General features: G+C 36.3%; 1 protein-coding gene across 2 annotated transcripts; it reads right to left on the reverse strand.

Moving 5' to 3' along the window:
* Positions 1–490: 490 nt before the first annotated feature.
* LOC114320273 (threonine--tRNA ligase, mitochondrial 1) lies at positions 491–17,802 on the reverse strand. Of its 2 annotated transcripts, XM_028267407.2 has the most exons (20): positions 17,249–17,802; positions 16,758–16,995; positions 16,592–16,651; positions 15,668–15,757; positions 15,068–15,142; positions 14,836–14,964; positions 14,684–14,773; positions 13,577–13,665; positions 13,398–13,494; positions 13,228–13,314; positions 12,418–12,502; positions 11,326–11,420; positions 10,930–10,962; positions 10,746–10,832; positions 7,861–7,953; positions 7,196–7,288; positions 6,849–7,070; positions 6,496–6,567; positions 1,820–1,891; positions 491–951 (listed from the first exon to the last, which is right to left on the reverse strand). In XM_028267407.2, the coding sequence occupies exons 1-20, from the start codon at positions 17,506–17,508 to the stop codon at positions 856–858; spliced, it is 2,163 nt and encodes a 720-aa protein (XP_028123208.2). In that variant the 5' UTR covers positions 17,509–17,802; the 3' UTR covers positions 491–855. The 2 variants fall into 2 exon arrangements, with proteins under 2 accessions (XP_028123208.2, XP_028123209.2); XM_028267408.2 differs by lacking the exon at positions 6,849–7,070 and having other exon boundaries at positions 17,249–17,574.
* Positions 17,803–27,111: the final 9,309 nt, after the last annotated feature.

Consider the following 27,111-nt stretch of genomic DNA (forward strand, 5'->3'; position numbering starts at 1 on the left):
CCTTAGAATAAAGAGCGGGGGGGGGGGGGGGGGGGGGGGAAGAGAGATCACTTGTGTCATAAGGGATATATACTTTAAAGGCCAATAAAGTCAGTGAGTTAGAAAGAGAAAATCGAAAAAGGATACAGGCTAAAGTTCATGAAAGGTATATGCATCTAAGACCAACACAAGATGGCCCATTCCTTTGTTGCAATACACCCTAACATTCCTTGTGATTGTGATAGATTCAAATCTACCATACACAATAGAGACATATCTACACAACCCAAATTTTTATACATCTGTATTCCTGTTCAAAAAAAGAAAAAAAAAAAAAACAACTGTAAAATTTTGGATTGGCTCCTCTCCTGTAATCAACAATGTAAACAGATTGTACCAGGACACATGTTGCTATCTACATGTAATCCCTGTAACCATCAGCATTCATCGACAATGCCAGTTGATGGTTTCCACTCGATATCTCAAATTCAATACCAAGCACTGCTGAATATGTACCAAAATCACACTTCATTTCTTTATATCTAATCGATCACTGATTCTCAAAGACAACCCTAGAAAGAAGAGACATAAAAAAAAATTCCATAGTTTACACAATGGGGCAATGTTGACCACAAGCATTATGCAATACAGACAAGAACCAAGTGGTCTGTTTTCTGAATTCAAAATTACAATCAATAGACTAGATGCAAATAATTATCACTGTATCAGAACAAATGTTTTGGAAGAGATGAGCACAGTAATTTCAACTATATGGGGGGGAAAAATGGAATACAGACGATAATTTCCAAGGAATCATCAAGGTTTAAGTTGTAACCATATCATTGTGGTATACGTTTCTTCTGCACAAGCGCACTGCTAACGAAAAGCTGCCACTTCTTCCCTGAAGAATTTGAGCAGGTCCTCAGTGCTCATAACTGTAATGTTTGCTTTGTCTCTCACTCTCATGCTTACCTGGAAACATAAACAGGAATTACACTGGAGGCCTATATCTACAATAGTATGAAGGATAAGATTGCAATATCCATAACATTTGTTCATAAAACAGCAACTCGACAAGATTAAAATATGTACCAAACAAGAAACACGGGATAAAATCACAGAAAAGGTAGATACTTGACTATGAAGCATGGGTATTTCGAAAATATTGCCATATCAGAACCGGGTACTTACCCTGTGCAGATACACGTACTGGTATGTGAAATACTTTGGGTATGGCTCGGGTACAAGAAGGGTACTTCTCGGGTGTTTTGTGGGTGTACTTCGGGGTATAATTGTATTTCTTTAAAAATATAAGGATACTGGAATAACCATATCGTGTATGTTTTTAAGAACTTTAAAAACATAAGGTATTTTTAAATCATAAAAAAAATTTAAACATAAATTTGAGGTTCTTTTTTTTGACCATTACAAAATTACTTTAATTAGTTTTCTATTTGATTTTTTATTGCCATTACTACTACAAATATAAAAATATACTTTTTATTAACATACCGTGCCATCCCTGTATCCGACTGTTTTTTTATATTTTGCAATTTCAGCATACCGACAGTGTACTCCCACGCACACCCACACCTGCCCCCACAACCAAGCTTCCTAGATATTTAAATTTGAAGAGTCCAAATATTTTCCAACCTAAGGTACATGTCATTAAAATTTCCATGTTTTTACAACTAGTATCCACCAATTCTCCACAATGACTTTGGTGTTCAATGACTCCTGTCGATATCATATTTTAGAAGCTCAATATGACCATGAATATTGATATTTATTGATATTCTATGCCACGCATAGAATTCAATACCAGGGCACTAAATATTACCTTTCCATTACTGGCTTCCTCCTCACCAACAACCAAGATATAGTTGTATTGCGCCAACTGGGCTTCTCGTACCTGCAGGAAGCCACAATCATCAGTATACAAGCAGCAACAGTTGGATAAAAAAAACGAGCATATTAATTAAATTATTGAGAAACAAAATTCAAAAAATAAAGTACACCAGCACTAAAACAAGTTTTATGTCCGACTATAACATTATCAACTTCAATGGAAAGATGACAGAAACGAGTTCAATTATCAATCAATGGGTCGCAGTTTACTCGTGGATATGAGAAAGTCCAAGGCCTTGATTGCAACCTAACAAGCACCGATAAAGCCACTACACAATGATACGACACAATATGGACATGCCAACAAGAGAATTAAAAAAATTGAGGACATGGTACAAATAAATATACAATTTTATGTACATATGAAAATAATAATTTCTTCATTTTTCAAGTTATGATTGTATCAAAATAATAAGATATATTTCCACATTCTATATATTTGATTATATCCTAATATCTATTTAAAACAAATTGGAAGTTTTAGGATTTAGAGTTCTTAATTTTTTAAGACTATAAACAGAGAAGATTAAAAGCCGTAAATCCGTGTTGTTATAATGTTAATCATTAGCTCCATCACAATAACCACATATACTGACTCGTATCACTATATAAATGGAAATTCCCACACACCTTTACTACATCTAGGGAACAATACGTGCCTCAGTGTCCGATTCATCTAATTGTCATGTCCAAGGACACAAGGACATGGCAAGTATTTTGTATAGTCAATTGGTGTTCACAAAGGTGTCATAGAGCATTTCATGCGTAATATAAGGGTTCTAAGCATAACTTTAGAGTTAACTTGAATTACTAAATATGCTTTGCTTGGTGAATGCATAACTGCACATGTTGGACTGTTAAAATTCACCTACTACACACCTACCACTACCACCTACTACACACTCACCTACTTCACCTACTCTCCACCTACTCCTCACCTACTCCATACCTACTACACACTCACCTATTCTCTTCCCACATCCTCTCTTCTATATATAGGAATCATTGTAATATATCAAGATATCAATCAATAATACATTAATTTTAACATGGTATCAGAGCTGGTTTAGAACCTAGTATTTTCGCTTCACCGGCAGGCGGCAACCTCACCTTGGCCGCCTGCCGGACCTCAACCTAGTCTGCTAAAATTCTCTACACATACCTTCACTTTCCTCAGTTTTAAGTGCCAGCAGTGCTTTCCTCTTCTCTTCCAGCACCTTCTCATACTCTTCAAGTGTCATCTCCTTATCCTCAGGTTCTTTTCCTCCAGCCTCATTTGCAGTGTTCTCCTTGTTGACATCTGTTGCATCCTCCTGAGGCTTCTCAGCACCCTGATTTTTTCTCACCTTCATTGACAATTTCCTCGGTCACTTGAGCAATTTCATCAGTTGTTGTTCCCCAGTTTCTTCGACCAGCTCCTTCACATTTGAAATCACTTCCTCGTCCAGTTCCACTGTGGCGTTCAAAATCACCACCTGGCAGTCTCTGTTTTCATCCCAGGAGATGAATTGCTCGCCGGAGCAATCTTTGGATTGTTTCCTCAATCCCACATGGGATAAGTCAACGGACCAGTACGCGAACTTCGAGTCTGCCCTGAGCTCAAAGGTCTCATCTCCCGCGGCTTCCAATTCGGCAGTGTCCAACGACAGCTTCGAAATCCCTGAACTGATCGAAAAACTGGCCACTATTTGCAACTCCGGCGAGATCTCCCCGCAGTCCCCGCAGTCTCCTCCTTCCATCGTTGTCAATCTCCATTATCACCGCCCATTCTTCATCCCTCAAACACGTCTCTCCTACAGTAGTCCAGCAATGGACAAGAAAATGGAAAACCGAGAAACCAAAACCATCTCAGAAGAAGAACCCACAACGGCCCATGCCATCGCCGATTCATCACCCGCTCGATCTCCCAGTCCCGGTCCCAGTCCTAGTCCTCCTCGGGACCCCAAACCATCATTGCCGTCGGCTCGATCGCCGGCCGAATCATCGGTATCGACAGATCTGCGTCATCGGACGTCTCTCAGCCATGGATCCTCCCCTAGGGAAAACCCACCGGAAAACGTGAAATCTCCGTCGCCGCAGCCGGTGGTGAACAGATTTGTGAGGGAAAGCTGCGTTAGGGTTAAGAATCTGGGGATTAGTTTTCTGCTTGCTTTCGTTCGCAGTGATGGCCTCAGACAAGAATAAAGGTTGGGCTCTCGATTCCTTCTACCGATACAAAGAGGCCATACACACACCTATTTTAAGCGCCATCTATCCACACCTCATTATTACGCATCCCACTATCCTTTTTCTTTATTTTATTTTATCTTTCTTCTTTCTATAAAAAAAAAAAAAAACGATTCATCCCTCACTTTCTTTAAACTCTTTCCAGGCTTGTCTCCTCTCTCTCTCCTTCGTTTGATTTCAAAATTCATTATTTTTATTTATTTTCTCCAAATCACTTTCCTTATTTCCCCATCTTTCATTTTGATTTCACATATATTTTTTATTATTTCTTTCTTTATTTTTCTTTCACATTATTTTTTACTCTTTTTCAACTTCCATTCATACCATCTAGCTTTGCACATCAAACCATCTTTTATTCCTCTCAGGGATCAACCCCGATCACAATTTTACACAAAAAAAAAAAAAAAAACTCAAAAACAAAAAAACAAAAAAAACCAACAAACCAAACCACAACACCAAAAGCTTTGTTTTCTTTTCTGCAGACGGCCACCCACCGACCTCAATTTTTCGCCTATTCCGCCGGTCTTTTCTTCTTGCCTCCATCCTGGGCGGCCCTTGACGGTGTTGTCTCCGTGTTTCCCACTCCACTGGGCACGATCACTACTCCCTGCTCCTCCACTGCAGCATATGGCGGACCTCCAAATCGGAACATCACGGTGGCCTTCCGCTTCAGCTCCTTATTTTCCGCTTTTAGCACACTTATCTCTGCTCGCGCATCCTTATACATGCGTTGGAGCAGAGCCAGTTGGGCGTTTAACTGCTGCACCTCATTTGTCCTACTCTGCAGCCGATTCGACAAATTTGTAACCGCAGTCATGGTTTCCACACATGACTTCAATGTATACTGATTGGCCTCCACATCCGACTGCACTGCCATTCTTTGCTCCACAGACCGCATAGGAAAGTTCAACGGAGCAAACTCCGGGGCGCTTGGTTGAGGTTCCAGTGCCATCGCACCAGTTATCTCTCTTGTTGACTCGTTGAGGTCGGGAAAGAGAGTGAGCAGACCGCGGGAAGACGAAGCCATTTTTCTAGGCAACAAAGTGTTACAGAGTATCTTTCTCAGCAAAACGAAGAATTTTTCAGAGGTTTCTCTCAGTTTTTCTGTCTCAGCTTCTGCCTCAGCCTCAGCCTCAGCCTCCGTCTTGGTTAAATAGCCGAGGCAGCCACGCGTATCGCGCGCCACTTGACGCCAGACGACAAACGGGCGCGCCAGCCAAGGCACTCACGTGCCTCGCCATCATATCTGGCACGCCTTTTTATGGATTGGGCACACCTTTTGATGGCACGCCTTTTGAAAGATTGGGCACACCTTTTGAGGGTGCGACTTTTTAAGGGTCCGACAAGACTCTGTAAACTGTCCCGACATTGATTCCGGTTAGTTTCTACAAGGGTCCAGCAAGACTCTGTAAACTGTCACAACAACTATCACAACATTGTCTGCTACAACGGTCCGACATGACCCCATAAACTGTCTTCTACATTGGTCTGACACCCCCATACAGTGTCCTCTACAACGTTATGACACCACCATACAGTGTCCTCTACAACGTTATGACACCACCATCCAGTGTCTTCACCAATGGTCTGACACGACCATACAGTGTCTCCTATCCTCTTTTATTTTTATGTATTTTCTTGTTTTGTTACTCTCTCCAAACTCAAGTTGGTTAGTTCCTATCTCCCTTGAGTTTGCGGGGGGCTGTTAAAATTCACCTACTACACACCTACCACTACCACCTCCTACACACTCACCTACTTCACCTACTCTCCACCTACTCCATACCTACTACACACTCACCTATTCTCTTCCCACATCATCTCTTCTATATATAGGAATCATTGTAATATATCAAGATATCAATCAATAATACATCAATTTTAACATGGACACATCCCACATCTATACCCCAGTGTCGAGCATCCAACACAGAACTTCATACAAAGAGTCCATGGGTTAAATGTGCACTAAATAATGATGGTTCATATCCAAGTCATTTGACTAAACTATAAATCTGCTCACACACGCACACAATACATTTAGTTTGGAATCTTAATTCAGTCATTAATTTACACAACTGCAAGGACTGGCATCAAAAGTTGTTTATATCACAACTAAAACCAGAAATGAAGAAGAGGAAATTGAGATCCTCTATTAATTTCAAACAATAATCAGAGGCTCAATGAGCACTTACGAAAGAAATGTCAAATTAAACATCCCTCTAAGACACCAAAAGAGCCCCGAAAAAAACATTTAAAAAAAATGCATGAGCAATACTGGCTTATTAGTCTTTTAAGAAAAATCCTTTTAGAACAGATCACAGCAAAAATGCAGTTTGCAGTATGATAAATTAAGGCTCAGAAAGGGAGTTGTGAATACACCTTCTTCTGGATTGTTCTGTCTGTTGTATCAACATCAACATAAAAGCCAGCTTGATGAATCATGTCCTTTACCTATTAAAATTGAACACAAGAAGACATTCAAATTCCACAACTTTTGGAATGTGCAAATGAGAGAGGAGAAGAATGCTTGTTGATACATGGTGACGACTTTCAAACCCTACAGACATCTCAGTTGTTTATAAACCAATTTTGCAATTATTTTCTGTTCGAAGGAATAAAAACATAACAGAATAAAGGCCCAACACAAAACATATCAAAAGTGTAATTTGTAAATAAGCTTGCTTTGAATTTCCAATTCTAAGAAACAAAATCCTATATCTGCTATGGTTAACCTGTAATGCATATGGTTCGGATTTCACTGACACAGGGCAAACAATCGCTTGACGTGGACTAAGCCAGAAAGGCCATTTTCCCTTGTAGTGCTCCAAAAGTATGGCAGTCATACGCTCAACAGACCCTAAGATGGCTCTGTGTATCATAACAGGTCTCTCCTTCTTAGCTTCATCTTCAGCTGAGTACGATAAGTTGAAACGAAAAGGAAGTTGGAAGTCCAGCTGTACTAACAAGTATCATCAATTAAATGATAATTATGCTTTTTTACCTAAATTAAATCATAGTTACATGACACTTAAAAAAAAATGGTAAGGTAAAAGAAAAAGTAAGGCAGCGACAAGTTCACCTGTAATGTTGCACACTGGAATTTCCTACTCAGTGCATCAGAAACACTGATATCAATCTTTGGTCCATAAAATGCACCATCACCTTCATTTATCTACGCAGAATGACTCAAAAAAGTGAATTTCAAGGCATGAAGATGAGATGAAAATGCATACAACACTGCTTAACAAACAAAGTTGCATGCAGATACCAACTAAACACTTGCAGTTCCAAACCTAAACCACTTCCACCATTTATTGACTGCACTTAAACCACACACACACACACACACACAAAAATAAAAGAGTTCCATGATAACCTGAATCTGTCTAAAGCTGATTTGGATGATAAAAAAAACCCTCATGTTTCACAACTTATCCAAACAAAAAAGAGCAAAAAAAATGCTATTACTTTATTTTTCATCTTTTGATGACAAAAGAGAAAAGCAATGACATTTGTCCAGTTTGGAAATAATAAACATGAACCCAAACACCAGAAATATTAATATATTACTATGGGGTAAAGTCATACGCCTTAGTATGAATTACATCCAAACGTGAATTGTCTAATCAACAAACTTGAACTTGTTACTTATTTTTCAAATAAATAAAATGAAATAAAAACAAAGAAAAGAAAAGGGTTAACAAGTAGCAAACAGTAGCTTGAAATAAATAAGTGTGAAACTACCTCCCATGGTTTCCCAAACTCATTCAATGCTTCTGTAAGATCAGCTTCTGCTTTTTCCCATGTTTCCAAGTCTCCAAGATATTTCTCTGGCCTCTATAACACAAAATATATGTTATACAAGATAATACAACCCTTCATATCCCACTCATGATTCATGAAGCACAACCAATGATAAAATAAAATTGAGCGACAAAATGAAATATTGTAAGAACAAAATTGTGCTCAAAGAGTGATAAAACAATAAAGGTATTCCTGAATAAAAAAAATGCAGTAAATGTTATTTTTCATATATGTTGCAAACCAAACCAAACCAAGCCTTAAGTCTCATCAAATGAGGTCGGCTACATGAATCTTTCTTCTCCACTCGACTCTATCCAAGGTCATTTCTTGTTAGTTAAATTAAGGAGTTTCATATCTCTATTTACTACACTAGTCCACGTCAATCAAAGTCTACTTTTTCCCCTAACAATACCATCTACAGTCACTTCACATCTCTTCACTACCGCCTCTGTGGTCTCCGTTGTATATGACTAAACCATCTCAATCCATTCTCTCTCAATTTATCTTCTATCGGTACTACTCCTACCCATTCTCGAATATACTCATTCCTAATTCTGTCTTTTCTAGTCTTGCCACACATCCACCTTAGCATTCTCATCTCAACAACACTTCTCTTATCTATATATTGTTCCTTAGTTGCCCAACATTCTGTCACATACAACATCACTGGTCTAATAGCCATTCTATAGAACTTTCCTTATAATCTAATGAGTACTCGTTTATCGCACAATACTCCAGATGCACTCTTAGGTAACTCTTAAGTAATTATTGGTTCTCAATCTTCACTTCTCTGCTTCCATTGTGACTGTTACTAAAATTACACTCCATTTACTTTGTCTTAATTCATGTTTATCCTAAATTCTTTAGATTTAAGTGTTTTTCTCCAAATCTCCAATTTAGTGTTAACTCATTCTTTAGTCTTATCCACTAACACGATATCATCTACAAAAAAAAATACACCATGACACATCATTTTGAATATTGCGTGTCAACTCATCCATAATTAAAGCAAAAAGATAAGAACTTAAGGTTGATCCTTGGTGTAATTCTACAATAATTGAAAATTCACCCGTCTCTCCAACAAGCGATCTAATAGTGGTCACAATAACTTCATATATATCCCTAATCGCATCAATGTAACATTTTGTCACCCTTTTCTTCTCTAACACCCACCAGGTTATATCCCGAGGCACTCTATCATATGCTTTTACAAGATCGATAAAAACCATATGAATGTCGCTTTTATTTTCTCTATACTTTTCTATTACTCTCCTCAAAAGATAGACCGCTTCCATTATTGACCTACTAGGCATAATCCCAAATTAATTCTCTGACACCTCTGTTATATCTCGCAATCAACGTTCCATCACTCTCTCCCACACTTTCATTGTGTGTCACATTAACTTGATTCCTCTATAATTGTTGCAATTCTAGACATCTAATTTATTCTTATATATTAGCACTAAAATACTCTTCCTCAACTCCTCTGGCATTTTCCTAGTCAACAAAATCTTGCTAAATAACCTAGTCAATCAAACAACCCCCTTCTTACCCAAATATTTCCACACTTCAATAGATATATCATCGTGTCCTAAAACCTTATTCAATTTCATCTATTTACTACACTAGTTTACGTCAATTAAGGTCTACCCCTTCCCCTAACACTAGAACATTGAACTGCAATAACACCAACATAATGCACAGGCCCAAAAGTGAAGACTGCAATCTAACATCACATTAAAACACAATAAAAGGCAAAAACTAGGACATAAATAAATAACTAGAACCCACAAACTCTATATTGCAGGAGCCAAACTTAAGATCGCATCTAACCATGTTTGGTTTCAGCTTGAATTTTAACTATATGTTTTCGTCTACCACTGCTTGTATAATTTCATATATGTTTTATTAGGTTTTACTAGTCTAGGATGGACTTGGGCTGTAATATAGGTCCATGGGGCTTATTTTGGGTAAACTTCCTTTATTGGCTCATTGTACGCAATTTTTGAACCCCTAAAAAAAAAAAAAAATCATATTTCAAATTTTTAATTATTTTTTTGAAGTATTTTGAAGCCCTAAATACAATAGAAGTAGAAGAAGACACCATTCTATCTGATGAATTGCATATATGCCAATTATCACCCAAACCATTGATATATGGTTTTCCGTGTGTTTTAAGTTCAATGGGTCATGCAAGGGACAGTGAAGGAGGTGATTACATCATGGAGAAGAGGATGTCCTATGGGCCGCTACGAAAAAGCTTTTGAGGTTGCCTCATTATGTTTGATTTTAGTGTCTGTGGAATGACAGGAATAAGAAATCTTTCCAAGAGATTGCTTGGTTCTATGTCTGATGGGTATTGTGCTTGTCTCCACATGTTTGTTGGCTTACGGAGATTTTCCCTCATTCTTTACCTTCTTTTGTGGACTTTTTGGGGGAGTTATATATCCACGTGTATAATTTTTGTTTTTGTTGTACACTTAATGTGCGTAAGTTGCGCCACCCCCCCCCCCCACCCTCCCTGTTGGCTCCTAACAATGAAATCATTACAATTAGTTATCAAAACAAATAAAATCGAAATAACCAATTGTACATTTTTTTTTATTTTTTTACACATAAATACAATGAAAGTAGCAGACACCAGCCGAAACTCTTTCTATCTTAGTCATTACATGCATGCAAAGCACAACCCAAGCTGTTGACAGATTGAAAATCACCATTAGCATACATTTTTTATTTTATAAATAGCACATCAGTATGTTACATATTGCTCAAATCAATTAGACTATTTGCATTAATGCAAAATGAACACCATAATGTCATACCGTCGATAGCTTCAGGTCATAAGTGAACCCAAATATCTCATAGGTGTAATTGATAAATTCTAACGCACTCCTGACTTCATCTTTTATCTGAAAAATTTTATAAAAAAAAAAAAATAGTTATGTGAGGCATTCAAAACATATAGAGTCAACAGGTCTTATCTATATGTCACCAAGTTTAACTAACCTGGGACTCTCTGCAGAAGATATGAGCATCGTCCTGCAAAAGGTTGCAGTATTAGAAAGAAAGAGGCTTCCACCAGCCATGGAATATTATTCAAGAGGTAGGAAAAAGATTGTCTTTTTCTTTTTCTTCTTTACTAATGCATTCCATTACTGGACCAGCTAGTTCCAAAATTTATCAGGCCTTGCTCAACTGTAAGCAATTGAGGTACAAGGAACCAACTATCTTGAGATGCTAATGCTAGCACAATGGATGAGATTAGCACCAAAGAACAGCTACTGTTTCACTAGGACAAGTTTTAAAAAGACATAGAGATCTCAAAATATCAGAGCAAAAACCACTACCAACGTGACACAACCCCAAAATAAGATTTTTGATGAACAACAACAACAAAGCTACCTGCTGAAATCTCCTGACACGAGTTAACCCACTAAGTGCACCACTGGCCTCATTCCGATGCAAGACTCCAAAATCAGCCATGCGAAGAGGAAGTTCTGGATAATCATATGAAAAAATCAGGATACAGATGCCACAAATCGGACAGAGGAAACAACAGGATGATAATTTGCAGCAAAGGTAAGCGATGAGAAGGAATGTAAATTTTTCAGTGTTAAAAGCTAAATAAACACACAAAAGCCATCTAAAACTTCACATATCACTGTCAATTGGTAGGGTAACATTCAAAAGAATAAAATAAAAATCCCAATCTGATCCATGCAGAATAAATTCAAAATAGGTGTAAACAATGAAATGAAAAAAATATATATTTATTATGCATTGTTCAAGTCTTTGTCACTGAAATGAACTAATTCTAATCATCATCATTAAAGTAAATGGACTAGCCACCCATCAATCTAATCCTTTTGCCTTTCTAACGACTTGCAAGTCCCCTTAGCAACAAGAAGTCCAAAATAATCAAACGCTCTCAGAAGCTCCATGGTGCTTGCCACATAATTCATCTGGCTTCCTTATCCGACAAAAGCAGAAACAATGTAGGAGGCTACCCACAAATCCCACACTAAGACCACTGTAAGTATACACCATTCTCAATTAACCCATTGCTAAAATACTCCTACCTCCAACAAATCATTCTCTCATACCAGTTTGCCCACTAGACCTCTGATAAGGAAAGACACCAGTTCCTTGCAAGAGGGAGGGTTCACTCAAAATAATCCCCCACCTAACACTGATGCAGAGAACTGTTAGCTTCTTCTCACCAAATTTAAACACTAGCTGTTTCCAAGAAAGAATTTGCAGCTCCCCTGCCTTTCCCGATCAAACACCAAGTCCGCCAAAGCCCCATCCACCCCCCCTTGGGTCGCAAGGAATCAAAGCCACCTCCTCCACACCATCAAGTTCATTTTAATTTCAATATTCGTCAAGTAGCCCAATAAAGTCAAGATGGAGCACAATTTTGCCCAATAAAATCATAGGAACTACAGCAGGCATAGAAATGCAATATAAGAAATATAAAAATTGAAACTAACCCACCCCTATATGAACGAACTCTATGATCAAATATTAAACAATGTCCCGGGCAATTCATTGGCTTAAGTCCAAACTCTTGCTTTTCAATCTGTAACATAAACCAGAAATATTAGATCATAGGAAACATGGTTAACAGACCTATGCATATACCCACTAAGATAAGAAAACCCAAAATATGAAGAAACCTAAATTACTCTACATCTAAAGTGATATTATAATCAAGGATTTAATTGCCCATTAGATTACAAAACACAAATCAAAATAATCCATCCACTTTTACAAAGGCAAGAACCACAAAAAAGTAAACATACTTATATGCATATATATGTGTGGGTGGGTGGGTGGGTGGGTGGGTGGGTGGGTGAACATAAAAATACAATAAGGCCGAGTTTGGGAAGACTGTGCACTTTTTTACTTTTCTTGTATTATGTGTAGAAAAAGTAGAGAGGAGATGTTGATTGATGTGACCCAAAAAAGATAAAAAGATGAAATAAGTGCACTTTTTTAGTTTAGCCAAACTTGGCCTAAATTAGATATAATAAGGGATTGTTTGAGATGATCTAAATAAGTGCACTTTTTTACTTTTTATAAAATATGGGTTGGGTTTGAGTTGAGTTTGAAGTGATGTGTTAGAGAGGTGATGTGGCTTAAATAAGATGATGTGACTTAAATAGGATAGTAACTTTTTGACTTTTTTCAAACAAGTCAAACCGAGCCTAAAAAAAGGTCACAAAATGTAAGTAAGAGATAAGCACCAACAAATCACTCAAATACCAATGAACTCATTTTAAGGATAAATGAAAAGCAAATCACCTCCAGTAAAAACATGTTCTCCCTGTAATTTGCAGCATGCCCAGATGTTTCCCAAAGTTGCATGTTAAAGATATTTGGTGTCACAACCTGCAAAAATCAAGCACTATTTTATATATCATATGCAGTTATATGACGTCATTGCAATAAACCAATGAGCATAAACTATTCACCTCTTGGTATCCTCTATCCCAGTATTGATTTCGTATAAATTCCATCAACTTGTTGTAAATTCGAGCACCATGCGGAAGGAAGACACAACTTCCGGGGCTGAAATACGCACAAGATGCATTATGTGGGAACCAAGCATAATCTTGACCACATAAACGTAAATATTAACTAGAAATTGTACCTTAGTGGGTGAAAAAAGAAAAGCTCCTGATTCTTCCCTAACTCTCTATGATCATATTTCTTTGCCTCTTCTAGCCTTGTGATATATTCCTGCAACAAAGATTATCTTATAGATAAAAATACTATCATTTGAAACCAATGACCACATATTATTGCATTAGCATAACTTTTGATAACAAACCCTTTATAATTCAATTTCACCAACAATCCACGTTTACCATGAATTGCCAATTTAACATCAGGAAGCTAACCTCCAAGTGGGTTCTCTCCTTAAATATTTCATTAAACCAAGCCTCAACAAAAAATTTAATGAGATAAACCAAGACTTCCAACCTCCTAGCAGAGGGAGGCAGCGGCGACAGGACAAGGGGGTGTTGGGGTAAGCAGAAGGTATTGGCCACAGGGCATGGGAAAGGGGACGGAGGTGTCGGTGAGCTATGACAAGCAGAGGCAGGCGCAGCAGGGTTGGGGGGCAGAGAGAGGAATGGGGGAGGGGGAGGAGGAGATCAGGATGATAATGTCTTGACTGTCTAAAAACCCCCAGCTGGTTTTATTTATTTGTTTCATATTTGGTGTATAAAAACTGGTTGGAAGTGGCTGATTGGTGGAGGGGTTGAAGCGGTGGAGGGTGGTAATGGTGGTGGCTGGTTTTGGTGGATATGGTGGTGGAGGCACTAGAGCAGTGGGTACAGCAGTGGCTGGTTGGAGAAGATGGTTTTGGCTGGTTTTAGTGGAGGTGGTGGCCAGTGGTTGTGTTGGCAGAGAAAATGGTTGTTGTGGTGAATTTACCATATTGCCCCCAAAAAAACAAGCCACATGGGGTGCACATGGTCCTTTTCATCCAATTTCTAAATGCTTGTTGTCAATTGGATCAAATTGGAAAAGAAAAAAAAAACAAAACCAAAAAAAAAAAAGAATTCACTGCCAAATCGAGTAAATTGAAACTATATGGACCGAATTGATACAAAGGACATAATATAGGGATCACTAGTGTAATTTTTCATATATACTATATATATATATATATATATTAAGCAAAGAAGTTGATCATACACAAAAATAAACCACATTTAGAAGAAAATCATTAAAAAAAAAAAATGGATATCACCTTCAAGCGTTTGTTATCAGGATAAGATATCCCATAAACTCTTTGCAAACTTTCACGATCTTTATTTCCCCTCCAATAAGCTGAAGAAGCCTGAAGATAAAAAGCATAAGTAACAAGGACACAAATAACATGTAAAATAACAAAATACAAACCTTTAAACAAGCAATTGCTTTTACAAAAGATGTATTTGGTATATGTGGTCCACGACATAGATCAACCAAAGGGCCGCATCTGTATACTGTGATAGTTTTGTCTTCAGGTAATTCTTTAATGATTTCGATCTGATTTAGACAATAGAAAAAGCATAATTATAAGATACAATGCCAAAAGTTAAAATAAACCAGAGCAATTAATGGATCAAATTTTTGGGTGATATAAATTTACCTTAAAATTATTTTCAGAAAACATCTCAAGAGCCTGCTCCCTTGTAACTTCAATGCGCTCAAAAGGCTGCTTTTCCTGAGATAGAAAGGATTTAAGGTAATATATGCTCATGGCAAGGCAACCTCTGCAATACATTTAAGCACATAACATAAATTACAAATTAAGCCCAAGTGCATATAGTATCTATCTAATATTACATGCAATATAAGATAATTAAATCAAACCCGCATGTGTGTATCTAAAGTGTAATAAAGTGATCTAGCTTGCACTTGCATACGAGGGGGTTAACAGAGACTGGTACACCTGTATGAACCCAAAAGCATGTGGTTTACAATAAATGCTGCTGAAATAACTACCAAGGATTAATCAAAATCAAATCTATGGTCATAACTATATAATACATAAAAGGCAACCATTTTTTCACTTATGGAATAAAAATTTAGCCGTGTTGTAATTTCAAATCTCAAATTTATCATTGGATAATTTAAAAGTATAAGAATAATAGCAACCAAAAGAATAGTGTATATTAACAAGCCTAAAATAAAAAACAAGTCCAACTTTAAGCTAGGAAAACAGATAAAACAAGTAAATAAACAATACCCCAACAGCTTTTGATGCCCCTGAATCAATCCGTTTAAAGTGGTCCTCATTTAACCCCAGTTCACCATAAAAGGCATCATAATAGAAACCCTGAAAGAGCAATTAACCATTTCATGAGAACCTGGAAACATTTGCAATTATAGCAAAGGTCAAACACGGACAATGCAAATGGTAAACCAAATGAAAATAAAAAATTATTAACAATACTAACGTTAAATTGTAACAATATAATACTGCCCAATACATTGATGTAAAACTAGCTTTCCTTTATATAAATGGATAAATGAAAAAACAAGTTTAAAAAAACCATAATCCCTTGCACAGTTGTTCTCTCTGCCAAGCGCATCATGCAATGTCCACAATACAACTTGCTACTATGAATAGCTAGCACAATTGTTTGTGAAGCAAAACCAAAAAAAAAGGAGGTAGCCCAGTGCACGAGGCTCCCTCTAATGGAGGATCTGGGACGGAAAAATGTACGCAATCTTACTCCCTATTATTGGAGAGTGTTTCCATGATAACACGTAAAAATTAAAAACAAAAAGAGTAAAACCAGCAACATGAGGTCCCAAGCTTCAGAGTGATGGTGATCAAGTACGGATCTTGAAATCCAAATAAGAGCTTCAGATATCAACTAAGGAGCACTGATCATTGGCTCACAAGAAATATAAAAGTTGGTATGAGGCACTAAAAGCTAACCGTTCCAAACACCTTAGTAAAAGAATTTGCTAAGGAATGGAAAAGGGGCGAATAAATAATAGAAAACATAAGAATAGTACTCCATAATCAAAAACATTAACAAAACATATGAATAGTCATTAATATGATCTGGGGAGGACCATTTAACTCCCAATATAAACGTAAATTTGTAATTGCACTTAGTTAATTCATATGTAATGAGAATAATTGCAGAATATAATTTACCTCCCCTCTTGTAGTGCAAGGCCCAATGCACAACTTGCACCCATATTCCATCTCAAGAGCCTGCAAAAATTAAAAAATTTGCAAGAAGACCCAAAAACCAATTCAACCCATATTCAAATTCCCCTGTAAACTACATGAAATGCATCAAGAAAGACAAAACTTATACCTGCCCGAGAATATGAGCACTAGAATGCCAGAAGGTGTCGCGACCCTCATCGCTCTCAAATGTGAATAATTTGAGCTCACAATCACATTCAAGCGGCCTTGACATGTCCCAGAGCACACCATTAACCTTGGAAATCAACGCATTCGATGCCAAACTCTTTGAAATCTCTTTAGCAATATCGAATGGAGTTGAAACCCATTTTTTCCCTTCCTTCACACTCCCATCCGGCAAAGTTATCCTTACAACAACATATATTCAAATCAATACTCGATGCATCTATACTCTCTCTATACTTTTATATAAGCACAACACTCAAAACAAATTTGAAGCTTTTTTGTAACTTTTTTAAAAAAATGCTCAAATTGTTAACTGCTAACAGTATTCAAATTCAACATCTTCCTCATTTATCAAATACCCATCTTCCCCATTCATCAAATTCATCAAATTGTCAAAGTAAAAATGAATACTTGAGGAGTGTGAAGATGGATTACTTGATGGGATCGCCGGAAATCGATTGAAGATGAGCTAGTTGTTGGGCTTTGATGGATTCGAAGGCTGCGATACGCTTGGGGATGACAGTTTCAAGATAAGCTTCGTCCTTGGGGTGGGCCGGGCTGGACTCCGGCTGAGCATTCGGCTTTTTCCCCATCTCTGGCGGCGGTGGTGAAGAGAAGCGGCGGAGCAAGGTCTTACACGGCTGAGCACGGCAGCGAGGAATTAACAATCTCCGCCACAATTGCGAACATAGCATCCGTCTTTGGGTTCTTAAAAGTTGCTAAAGGGTTTTAGGGTTTTTATATTTTATATTTTATATTTTAAATCATAATTCATTTCTACTGGTTTATTTTTAATTTTTTTAATGGTAAATTACAATTTAATATTTTAATTTAACAAATTTCACTTTTAATATTTGTTATTTTATTCTACATGTATATTAAGAGATTGATAAATATTTTAAAATTACCAGTTTTAAATTTTAATTTCAACGGTATAATTGAATTAAAATCAAATTTAAATGTAAAAATTAACTCATAAATTTACCCATAAAAATAAAAGATAAGAATAACTTCAAAATAAGACATATCAGGTAATTTATTTAAAAGTGAAAATTATTATTATTTTTATTATATTTTTTTGCGTGGGAAGCAAGCGATGGGCCTAGGGTTTGATTTGAGAGAGATTGGGATTATGATTCTATGGACCCTTTTTTAGAAAGGTATTGGGCTGGCTGAGAGTCATTATGGGCCTTGTGATTGTGCCCTGATAAGATTCAGCATCTAGTTTCAAGATTTGTACATTTTACTCATAACCCATCCCAAGCTCACATCAAGCTCAACCCAAAAAAATTGGGTCAACTGATCGTTCTTTCATTTTGAAAAAAACATAATAAATCGTACAAATTGAATATAATTGTATTAAAATTTTAATTTATATAACACTTAAATATTTTTATTTTATTTATGCGACACTTTTTTATAAATTCCTTTTCATCTATTTATATTTCATTTAGTCCACATTATTTTCTTATATTCTAATAAGTTTTATGAATGATATAGTTACCAAAATACTCATAATAATATTCACATTTACAATGTGAATGCTCCGTGATGTAAATGTTCACACCGTCAATGTGAATATTCACATCGTCAATGTAAATGTTCATACCATTAATGTAAATGTTAACATATCAATGTGAATGTTCACACTATCAATGTGAACATTCGCACGTCAATATAAATATTTACATTGTAAAATATAAATGTTCATATTACTAAATTGTTAACCGTTCAAAAAAAAAATTTGTACAGGTGTAAATATTTATAAAATACTTTAAATACAAGAATTATGGTTTGGTAGATCAAATGTTCAAATAATAAGGCTTATTAAAATACAATAATATCTTATGAATTAATTGAGATACAAACACTTGAAAAATGATTTTCTAATAAATCACCCTTCATTTATCTTTGTGTCATTATACTTTTTGCATTAACAACTTCTAATCCATTTAGTTATATTAAAAGGAGATCAACCTGATTATATTAAAATTATCAATTCTACTATGTAGCCTGAAACGCATTTGGCCCAAATGGCTCAACTATCTAAAATGACATCGTTTTGGGTGGGTTTTTTTTTCCCCTCTCGCTTCCCTCCTGTTTTTCTCTCTGAAACAGACAACAAAAGAAGGAGAGAAGGAATGCAAAATTGTTTTGGTGAGAAGGAATGTGAAATTGTTTTGGTATTTATTTTCTCTCTTTGATTGTTTGAACTATTAGTTATTGATTGAATAAACTTGTAATTTCAACTTCTATGTTTGTTCTTTCTCACAAATTCACCACTCATTGTAGTAAACAAAAAAAAAAATATCAGCGACAATGTTCATCAATGCACACCCAAATAGTGGAAATTCAACAGAAACTCCAAAACCCCTAAACTACCAAACCCTAACACATCAAAAACCCTATCAAACTCAACCCAAATAACTCAGATCTAAACTCACCTCTTTACTTTCCAAATAACTCCGTCGTCTAGTGACTTACCGTCGTCGGTGTCGTTGTTGTCATCGTTAGAGTCTTCGTTGGTTTCGAAGGTCTCACCATGGATTCTGTAACGGCCCAAAACGCATGTCACAATTATCCTTAATTAATTATACGATAATATGAATAAATTGGAGAATATTTGTTTGAATTGGAAAAAATATTTGTCGAGACTACAACTTCGGGACTGAAATTGACGACCATAATGGGTTCAGAAAACGAAATTGAACACGCCTATATGTTACTGGGAATTTTTAGATCCATTTGGGAAATTTAATTGAGAATTGATTTTCGTCTGATTCGCTAAGCCATGTTTGGCTCGAGTTTTTGGCACAATTATATATATGATGTATAGATAAAGATAAGGACCCTTGTTTGACTCAACAAAAGTGGAAAATATCTGAGAAAGAGAGAGAGAGGTCGTGAGAAAGAGGGAACAAAAGGAAAGCAGAGGAAAGAAAGGGGAATCAAGCCTAAACTTCTCCAATTAATTAATTAAGGTAAGAATCTCTTTCTAATTTCTTAAAAAAAGGTTGATTCACCCATGATCTTATGGTAAGTAAATGGAATGAAGAGGAAATTATGTATAATTGATAGTATTGTGTTGTATTTAACCTAGGATGCATTTTTGAGCATACATGGCATATTATTATGATTCATGTTTATACTTGTCATATTTGGGGAGGAAACTCCATGGACTTGAGAAATGATGCGTTTGGGTTTTGTTTAGACATTTTCATGTTTAAGTTGAGTTGTTTTCAAGTGCTTGGGCCTTGTTTTCATAAATTTGTGTTGTTTTTGCAAAAGAGGAAGACACACAGATTAGCAGAAAATGGGACTGGTTTTTCACCCAGACCACTCGAGCGGCTAGGGCCACCGCTCGAGCTGCCAAACAGTGTTTTGGCTACTGCAGTTCCACCGCTCGTGCGGCCTAGGCCACCGCACGAACGGCCAAGCCACTGCACGTGCGACCTGGGCCACCGTACGTGCGGCCAAACAGTGCACATTTTCTAATTTGTTTTTGTCTCATTTTCTGACTTCCGGGCCTTCATTTGCTTGATTTTTGCATGTCATTTGCATCCATTAACATCTCATAAGCATGAAACAAAGTAAAGAAAGAATAGAATGGCATTAACTAATTGATTCGATAGCAAAATGTGTTAAGGAATTGTGTCATAATGTTGGTATTTGTAAGTCAAAACTCGAAAACTGCACAACCGGTTTTGGCAACCCACTGTGAGTAACATTTCTGTAAAGTTATATTGATAAAAATTATGTTTTAACTGTTATTGATACGCTATGTTTTCTCAAAGTGCTATCTTGATTCTGTGAACGAATATCCTGTTTGCGAAACTAGTATGCATCCACGGATAGTCCTAAGTCATGGGGGACGGCACATTTGCGCGGGTCCATGACATATATGTGATACGAGATCTCATTAGCCACTTCATTGTGGTGATATGTGTTAATCGGTAATTGGAACCGATTCTCTAGTCGGAAGACGATATGCGTTGTATCCTGTGAGATGTACCATTATGCTATGTTCTGATATGAATAGTTATGACATGATTTAATTTACGGATATGTTATATGTGGAATTCGTTCACTCCCCCTTTACTTTAATGTTATTCACTGGGCTTTAGCTCACTGTTTGTATATATATGTATTATAGGTGAGCGTTCTGAGAGTCAAGCCTAGGCAGAGTCTTAAACCGAGCCGCCGTTTTGGAAGCCTACCAGGTGTTTTGTGTGCCTCAGAACTGGGGCTAGGCCTAGAAGGCCGTCTGCAAGCTTTGTTTTTGTTGTACACTTGTGGCACGTGCCTTTGTTTTGTGTTTGTTATTTCGTTATATGTTATGTAATGTAAGTGGGTAAATTAACATTTTTGGCATGTAAATATTTGTTCATACATATGCACAGCTCTTTGGACTTATGGCATTTTGTCTTTGCTTCCACTAGCCCTGATTATTTACATTTTGTACAGGAAAGCCTGTGGTAATCTTGGATTACTGATCGGTTACGATGCCAAACGTTTAGGGCCGGGTTTGGGTCGTGACAGAATGGTATCAGAGCAGGAGTTAATTTACCCACACACGTGTCCATATGAGCTGTAGGGTGTCTTAGAAAAGAAATAGGGCATGCATAAACATGTGTGCATATGTGTGTGTGTTTTTGAAATATAAGAAACAAGAACTGTAAATGATGAGACAACAGAGGAAACACTATGTTGAGAATAAAATACTCTATCTGCTATGGGTTCTATAGACTAATGGAGACCACCAATGCAAGGATTGTAGATGAGTTAGAATCTTCTAATGCCATAATAGATCGGTTAGAAAGAATGGTGGAAGCTTTAACTGGGTTGGTGAGACAACAACAAGAGCAAAACCAACAACAATAGAGACAACCATTTCCGCCTCCTCCTCCGCCACCTGTTCAAATGGAACCGATCAATAATGATGACATTATCACTCTTCCACAGAAATACAAGAAACTGAAACCACCAGAATTCGCAGGGGGTATTGAACCATTAAAAGCGGAGGCATGGGTACTTGAAACTGAAAAGATCTTTGAAGTGTTTCCATGCACTGACGCGTATAAAGTTCTGTTAGCAACATTTACTCTGAAATAAGAAGCTAGAAGATGGTGGATGCTCGTTCGAGATGAGAATAGGGACTTGACATGGGATTGATTCAAAGAAATGTTTTATGAAAAATACTTCCCACAATGCCTTCGAGATAGGAAGGTATCTGAATTTGAATAGTTGAAGCAAGGTACAATGTCAGTAGCGGAGTATGAAGCTAAATTTATTGAATTAGCCCGATATACTCCTGATATGATTGATACAGACTACAAAAAAACAAGAAAATTTGAGGGTGGCTTACACGTTGAAGTGCTTGACCAGGTGAATGTTTTGAAATTGGTAAAGTATGCTGATGTACTTGACAGGGCCTTGATGTCTGAAGCAAATATTGCTACCTTGAAAATGTCCAAGTCAACAATAATGACTGAAGGAGAAAGTAAGAGATTCAAGAAACAGAAAGTGGAAATGGTTAGTGAATCAATGACCTCCGTGAATGAGAATTTGAACTCAAGTATTGGTGATAATACAAAGAGGGAAAGTAGTGGAAGTGTTGGTATACCCACTTGTAGGGAATGTGGGAAGCAGCATTGGGGCATTTGCCGCCGCGTATCTGGAGCTTGTTTCAAATGTGGACAGAAAGGACATTTGGCCAAATCTTGTCCACAAGCCTATCCAAGCAATGAGAGACCTGTTACTAGTGGGGTTAAATCAATAATGACACCGAGAACAACCACAACATCTACTCCCAAGGGGAACACCTTGAGGCAAGGAAGGGTTTACACCCTAGTTTCAGAAAAGACACAGAATATTGGAACAGCGAATGCAGGTATGATTTTACTATCTATTGTTATGTTAGCAATGTTACCTATGCGATGGAGAATATTGAACACGTGACTGTGACGGAACAAATTTACCTTTGCTATTACCTTTGCTATTAATTGTTTAAGGAATGGTTATATCTATGTTACTCCCTTTGAATTGAACGCTATGAAACTTGTTAACAGTAGACTTCGGGTTGAAACCTCAACTACTAGGCGATATATTACCTGTATACATTTTTTGATTGACTACTTACGTGACTTTACAATGGATTTTGGGGAGAAGTGCAAGATATGTTTATTATGTGTTTGACTGCTATCATGCTGAATAACTGAATAGAACCGCCGAGTTAGCCTCTTTATATGATGATACTTCTGGGTAACTATGGTGAATTGTGAATTGTTGAATGGTTGCGGAATGAATGAAACATCTATGGTGGAAGGATTAATAACATGCGACTAGGATTTCTGATTTAGATTGTGCCAGGATAAGCTAAGTTTGGAGGACCAAACTTCCTAATGTAGGGAGAATGTAACGGCCCAAAACGCATGTCACAATTATCCTTAATTAATTATGCGATAATATGAATTAATTGGAGAATATTTGTTTGAATTGGAAAAAATATTTGTCGGGACTACAACTTCGGGACTGAAGTTGACGACAATAATGGGTTCAGAAAACGAAATTGAACACGCCTATATGTTACTGGGAATTTTTAGATCCATTTGGGAAATTTAATTGAGAACTGATTTTTGTCTGATTCGCTAAGCCATGTTTGGCTCGAGTTTTTGGCACAATTATATATATGATGTATGGATAAAGATAAGGACCCTTGTTTGACTCAACAAAAGTGGAAAATATCTGGGAAAGAGAGAGAGAGGTCGTGAGAAAGGAGGAACAAAAGGGAAGAAGAGGAAAGAAAGGGGAATCAAGCCTAAACTTCTCCAATTAATTAATTAAGGTAAGAATCTCTTTCTAATTTCTTAAAAAAAGGTTGATTCACCCATGATCTTATGGTAAGTAAATGGAATGAAGAGGAAATTATGTATAATTGATAGTATTGTGTTGTATTTAACCTAGGATGCATTTTTGAGCATACATGGCATATTATTATGATTCATGTTTATACTTGTCATATTTGGGGAGGAAACTCCATGGACTTGAGAAATGATGCATTTAGGTTTTGTTTAGAAGTTTTGATGTTTAAGTTGAGTTGTTTTCAAGTGCTTGGGCCTTGTTTTCATAAATTTGGTGTTGTTTTTGCAAATGAGGGAGACCCACAGATTAACAGAAAATGGGGTTGGTTTTTCACCCAGACCGCTCGAGCGGCCTGGGCCACCGCTCGAGCGGCCAAACAGTGTTTTGGCTACTGCAGTTCCACCGCTCGTGCGGCCTGAGCCACCGCACGAGCGGCCAAGCCACTGCACGTGCGGCCTGGGCCATCGTACGTGCGGCCAAACAGTGCACATTTTCTAATTTGTTTTTGTCTCATTTTCTGACTTCCGGGCCTTCATTTACTTGATTTTCGCATGTCATTTGCATCCATTAGCATCTCGTAAGCATGAAACAAAGTAAAGAAAGAATCGAATGGCATTAACTAATTGATTCGATGGCAAAATGTGTTAAGGAATTGTGTTATAATGTTGGTATTTGTAGGTCAAAACTCGAAGACCGCACAACCAGTTTTGGCAACCCACTGTGAGTAACATTTCCGTAAAGTTATGTTGATAAAAATTATGATTTAACTGTTATTGATACGCTATGTTTTCTCAAAGTGCTATCTTGATTCTGTGAACGAATATCCTGTTTGCGAAACTAGTATGCATCCACGTCCCAAGTCATAGGGGACGACACATTTGTGCGGGTCCATGATATATATGTGATACGAGATCTCGTTAGCCACTTCATTGTGGTGATATGTGTTAATCGGTAACTCGAACCGATTCTCTAGTCGAAAGACGATATGCGTTGTATCCTGTGAGATGTACCATTATGCTATGTTCTGATATGAATGGTTATGACATGACTTATTTTACAGATGTGTTATATGTGGAATTCGTTCACTCCCCCTTTACTTTAATGTTATTCACTAAGTTTTAGCTCACTGTTTGTATATATATGTATTATAGGTGAGCGTTTTGGGAGTCAAGCCTAGGCGGAGTCTTGAACCGAGCCGCCGTTTTGGAAGCCTACCAGGTGTTTTGTGTGCCTCCGAGCTGGGGCTAGGCCTAGAAGGACGTCTGCAAGCTTTGTTTTTGTTGTACACTTGTGGCACGTGCCTTTGTTTTGTGTTTGTTATTTCGTTATATGTTATGTAATGTAAGTGGGTAAATTAACATTTTTGACATGTAAATATTTGTTCATACATATGCACAGCTCTTTGGACTTATGGCATTTTGTCTTTGCTTCCGCTAGCCCCGATTATTTACGTTTTGTACAGGAAGGCCTGTGGTAATCTTGGATTACTGGCTGGTTACGATGCCAAACTTTTAGGGGCGGGTTTGGGTCGTGACAGATTCGAAGCTTAAGGATTTCATATACACATATAGATCTGTGTATACACAGATCTTCTCTCCCTCTTCTCTCTTCGTCCTCTCTCTTCTCTCTTTCTTCTCTCTCCCTCCCTTTGTTCTCATTCTTCTTCTTCTTCTTCTTCTTCTTCTTCTGACTGTTTCAAAGAGAAAAATAAGGGGAAGAGAAGAAAAAAAAAAAACTACCCAAAATGGCGTCATTTTGGATAGTTGAGCCCTTCGGGCCAATATAATTTTTTTCAAATCTCAATCATTTGACAGGAAGAATGTTTTAGGTGGCATATGATAACATTCTCAATTTTTTTTATCTATTTATTTTACATGTAAAAAATATAAAATATTTTTTTTCAAGTAACAAAAACAAAATACATTTAATACCCATATAATTTCCAAATATATAAAAAAAATTATACAAAATTTATATAAAACATAATGTGTCAATGATTTACTGAAATTACAAGACCAATGGTGATAGTTTTAATTGAAAATTAAAAATTTACAATCAAACCAAAAAAAAAAAACCCCACATCATTTTATATAATTATATATAAATTTTTTATTTATAAATTCATATAGGGCCATGCTAATAAATGCCCTCGTGGCATTAGTTAAAAAATAATTAATAATATTTTATTACATTTAATGAGTCTTAGAATCTATTAAATATTAAATAATCACTATTTTTATGCATGAAAATGTAAAATAGTAATTACAAAGTAGTTGTATTCAAATTCAAAATTACTAAAAAATAATGCTATATGTACTAATTAGTGTACAAACTATTATATCAATTAGTGATGCGGTATAATTTAAGAGGTTTTTAGTATTTGTAATTTATATAATGAGTGTGGTCAATAATAATGTCATAATTAGTATTGATACACTAATTAATACATGTAACATCATTAATTAGTAAAACATATCATAATAAATACATTTGATTTATTGAGTTACTAAAATTAGAAAATTAATAATTTAATGAAAAGTTAAAATTAAACAAATTTCAAAATTAGGACAATTTAACTTTACATTGCACCTCGACTAACGTATCAAAAGGCACTTATGATCATCTTTAATTTAAGTCTCGTTTGGCAAATAATTTTTTTAGTAAAAAAGTCACTAAAAAAATTAAAAAACTAACAATTCATATCAAAAAGTCAAAAATTCTCTTTTCTCTTTATTTTTTACACATTTTCCGTAAAAAGTCAAAAAGTCATCTCAAACATACTAATTTTTTTAAGCTCATATTTTAACAAAATAGTCAAAAATTTACTAAATTAACCTGTTCCCAAACGAGGTATAGTGTCAGATGTTTCATCAAATTTTGATGAAAAGTGTCTCATTTTGGCGCTCCAACCCTTTCACTGTATTCATATAAAGTAGAAAGAAAATCAAAACTTTCATCAAATAAAGCGAGTCTTTCATCTTTCATCTTTTATCAAATTTAGGGTTGGTTTGGGATGTTTTAAAAAAGTGCACTTTTTGACTTATTGACTTATATGGGTTGAGTTTGGGTTGGGTTTGATGTGATGTGGTATGTTAGAGAGGTGATGTGATTTAAATAAGATGATGTGACTTAAATAAGATAGTGATTTTTTAACTTTTTGTATTATTTAGTGTACCCCAAGCCAAGCCTTAATTATTGTCGTTAAGTCAAATATCCTCTTGGATGTTCACTGGATATTTATTCAAGTCCAACTTTGATAGTTTTTTTATTCATGTCCGACAACTTGTAAGAGCATCCTCTTGGACAACTAAAGATGTGAAAAAAATTGATAAAATTTTTAATTTTAACATTAAAATGAACTATATCAAATCAATTTTTTACAAATTTTAATTTAAATATAATAAATTTTTTTATTCAACCTTGGATGGTCTCATAGA

Source organism: Camellia sinensis, chromosome 5 (assembly GCF_055761805.1).
Source record: "Camellia sinensis isolate YWXY chromosome 5, ASM5576180v1, whole genome shotgun sequence".
In the NCBI taxonomy this organism is placed as follows: domain Eukaryota; kingdom Viridiplantae; phylum Streptophyta; class Magnoliopsida; order Ericales; family Theaceae; genus Camellia; species Camellia sinensis.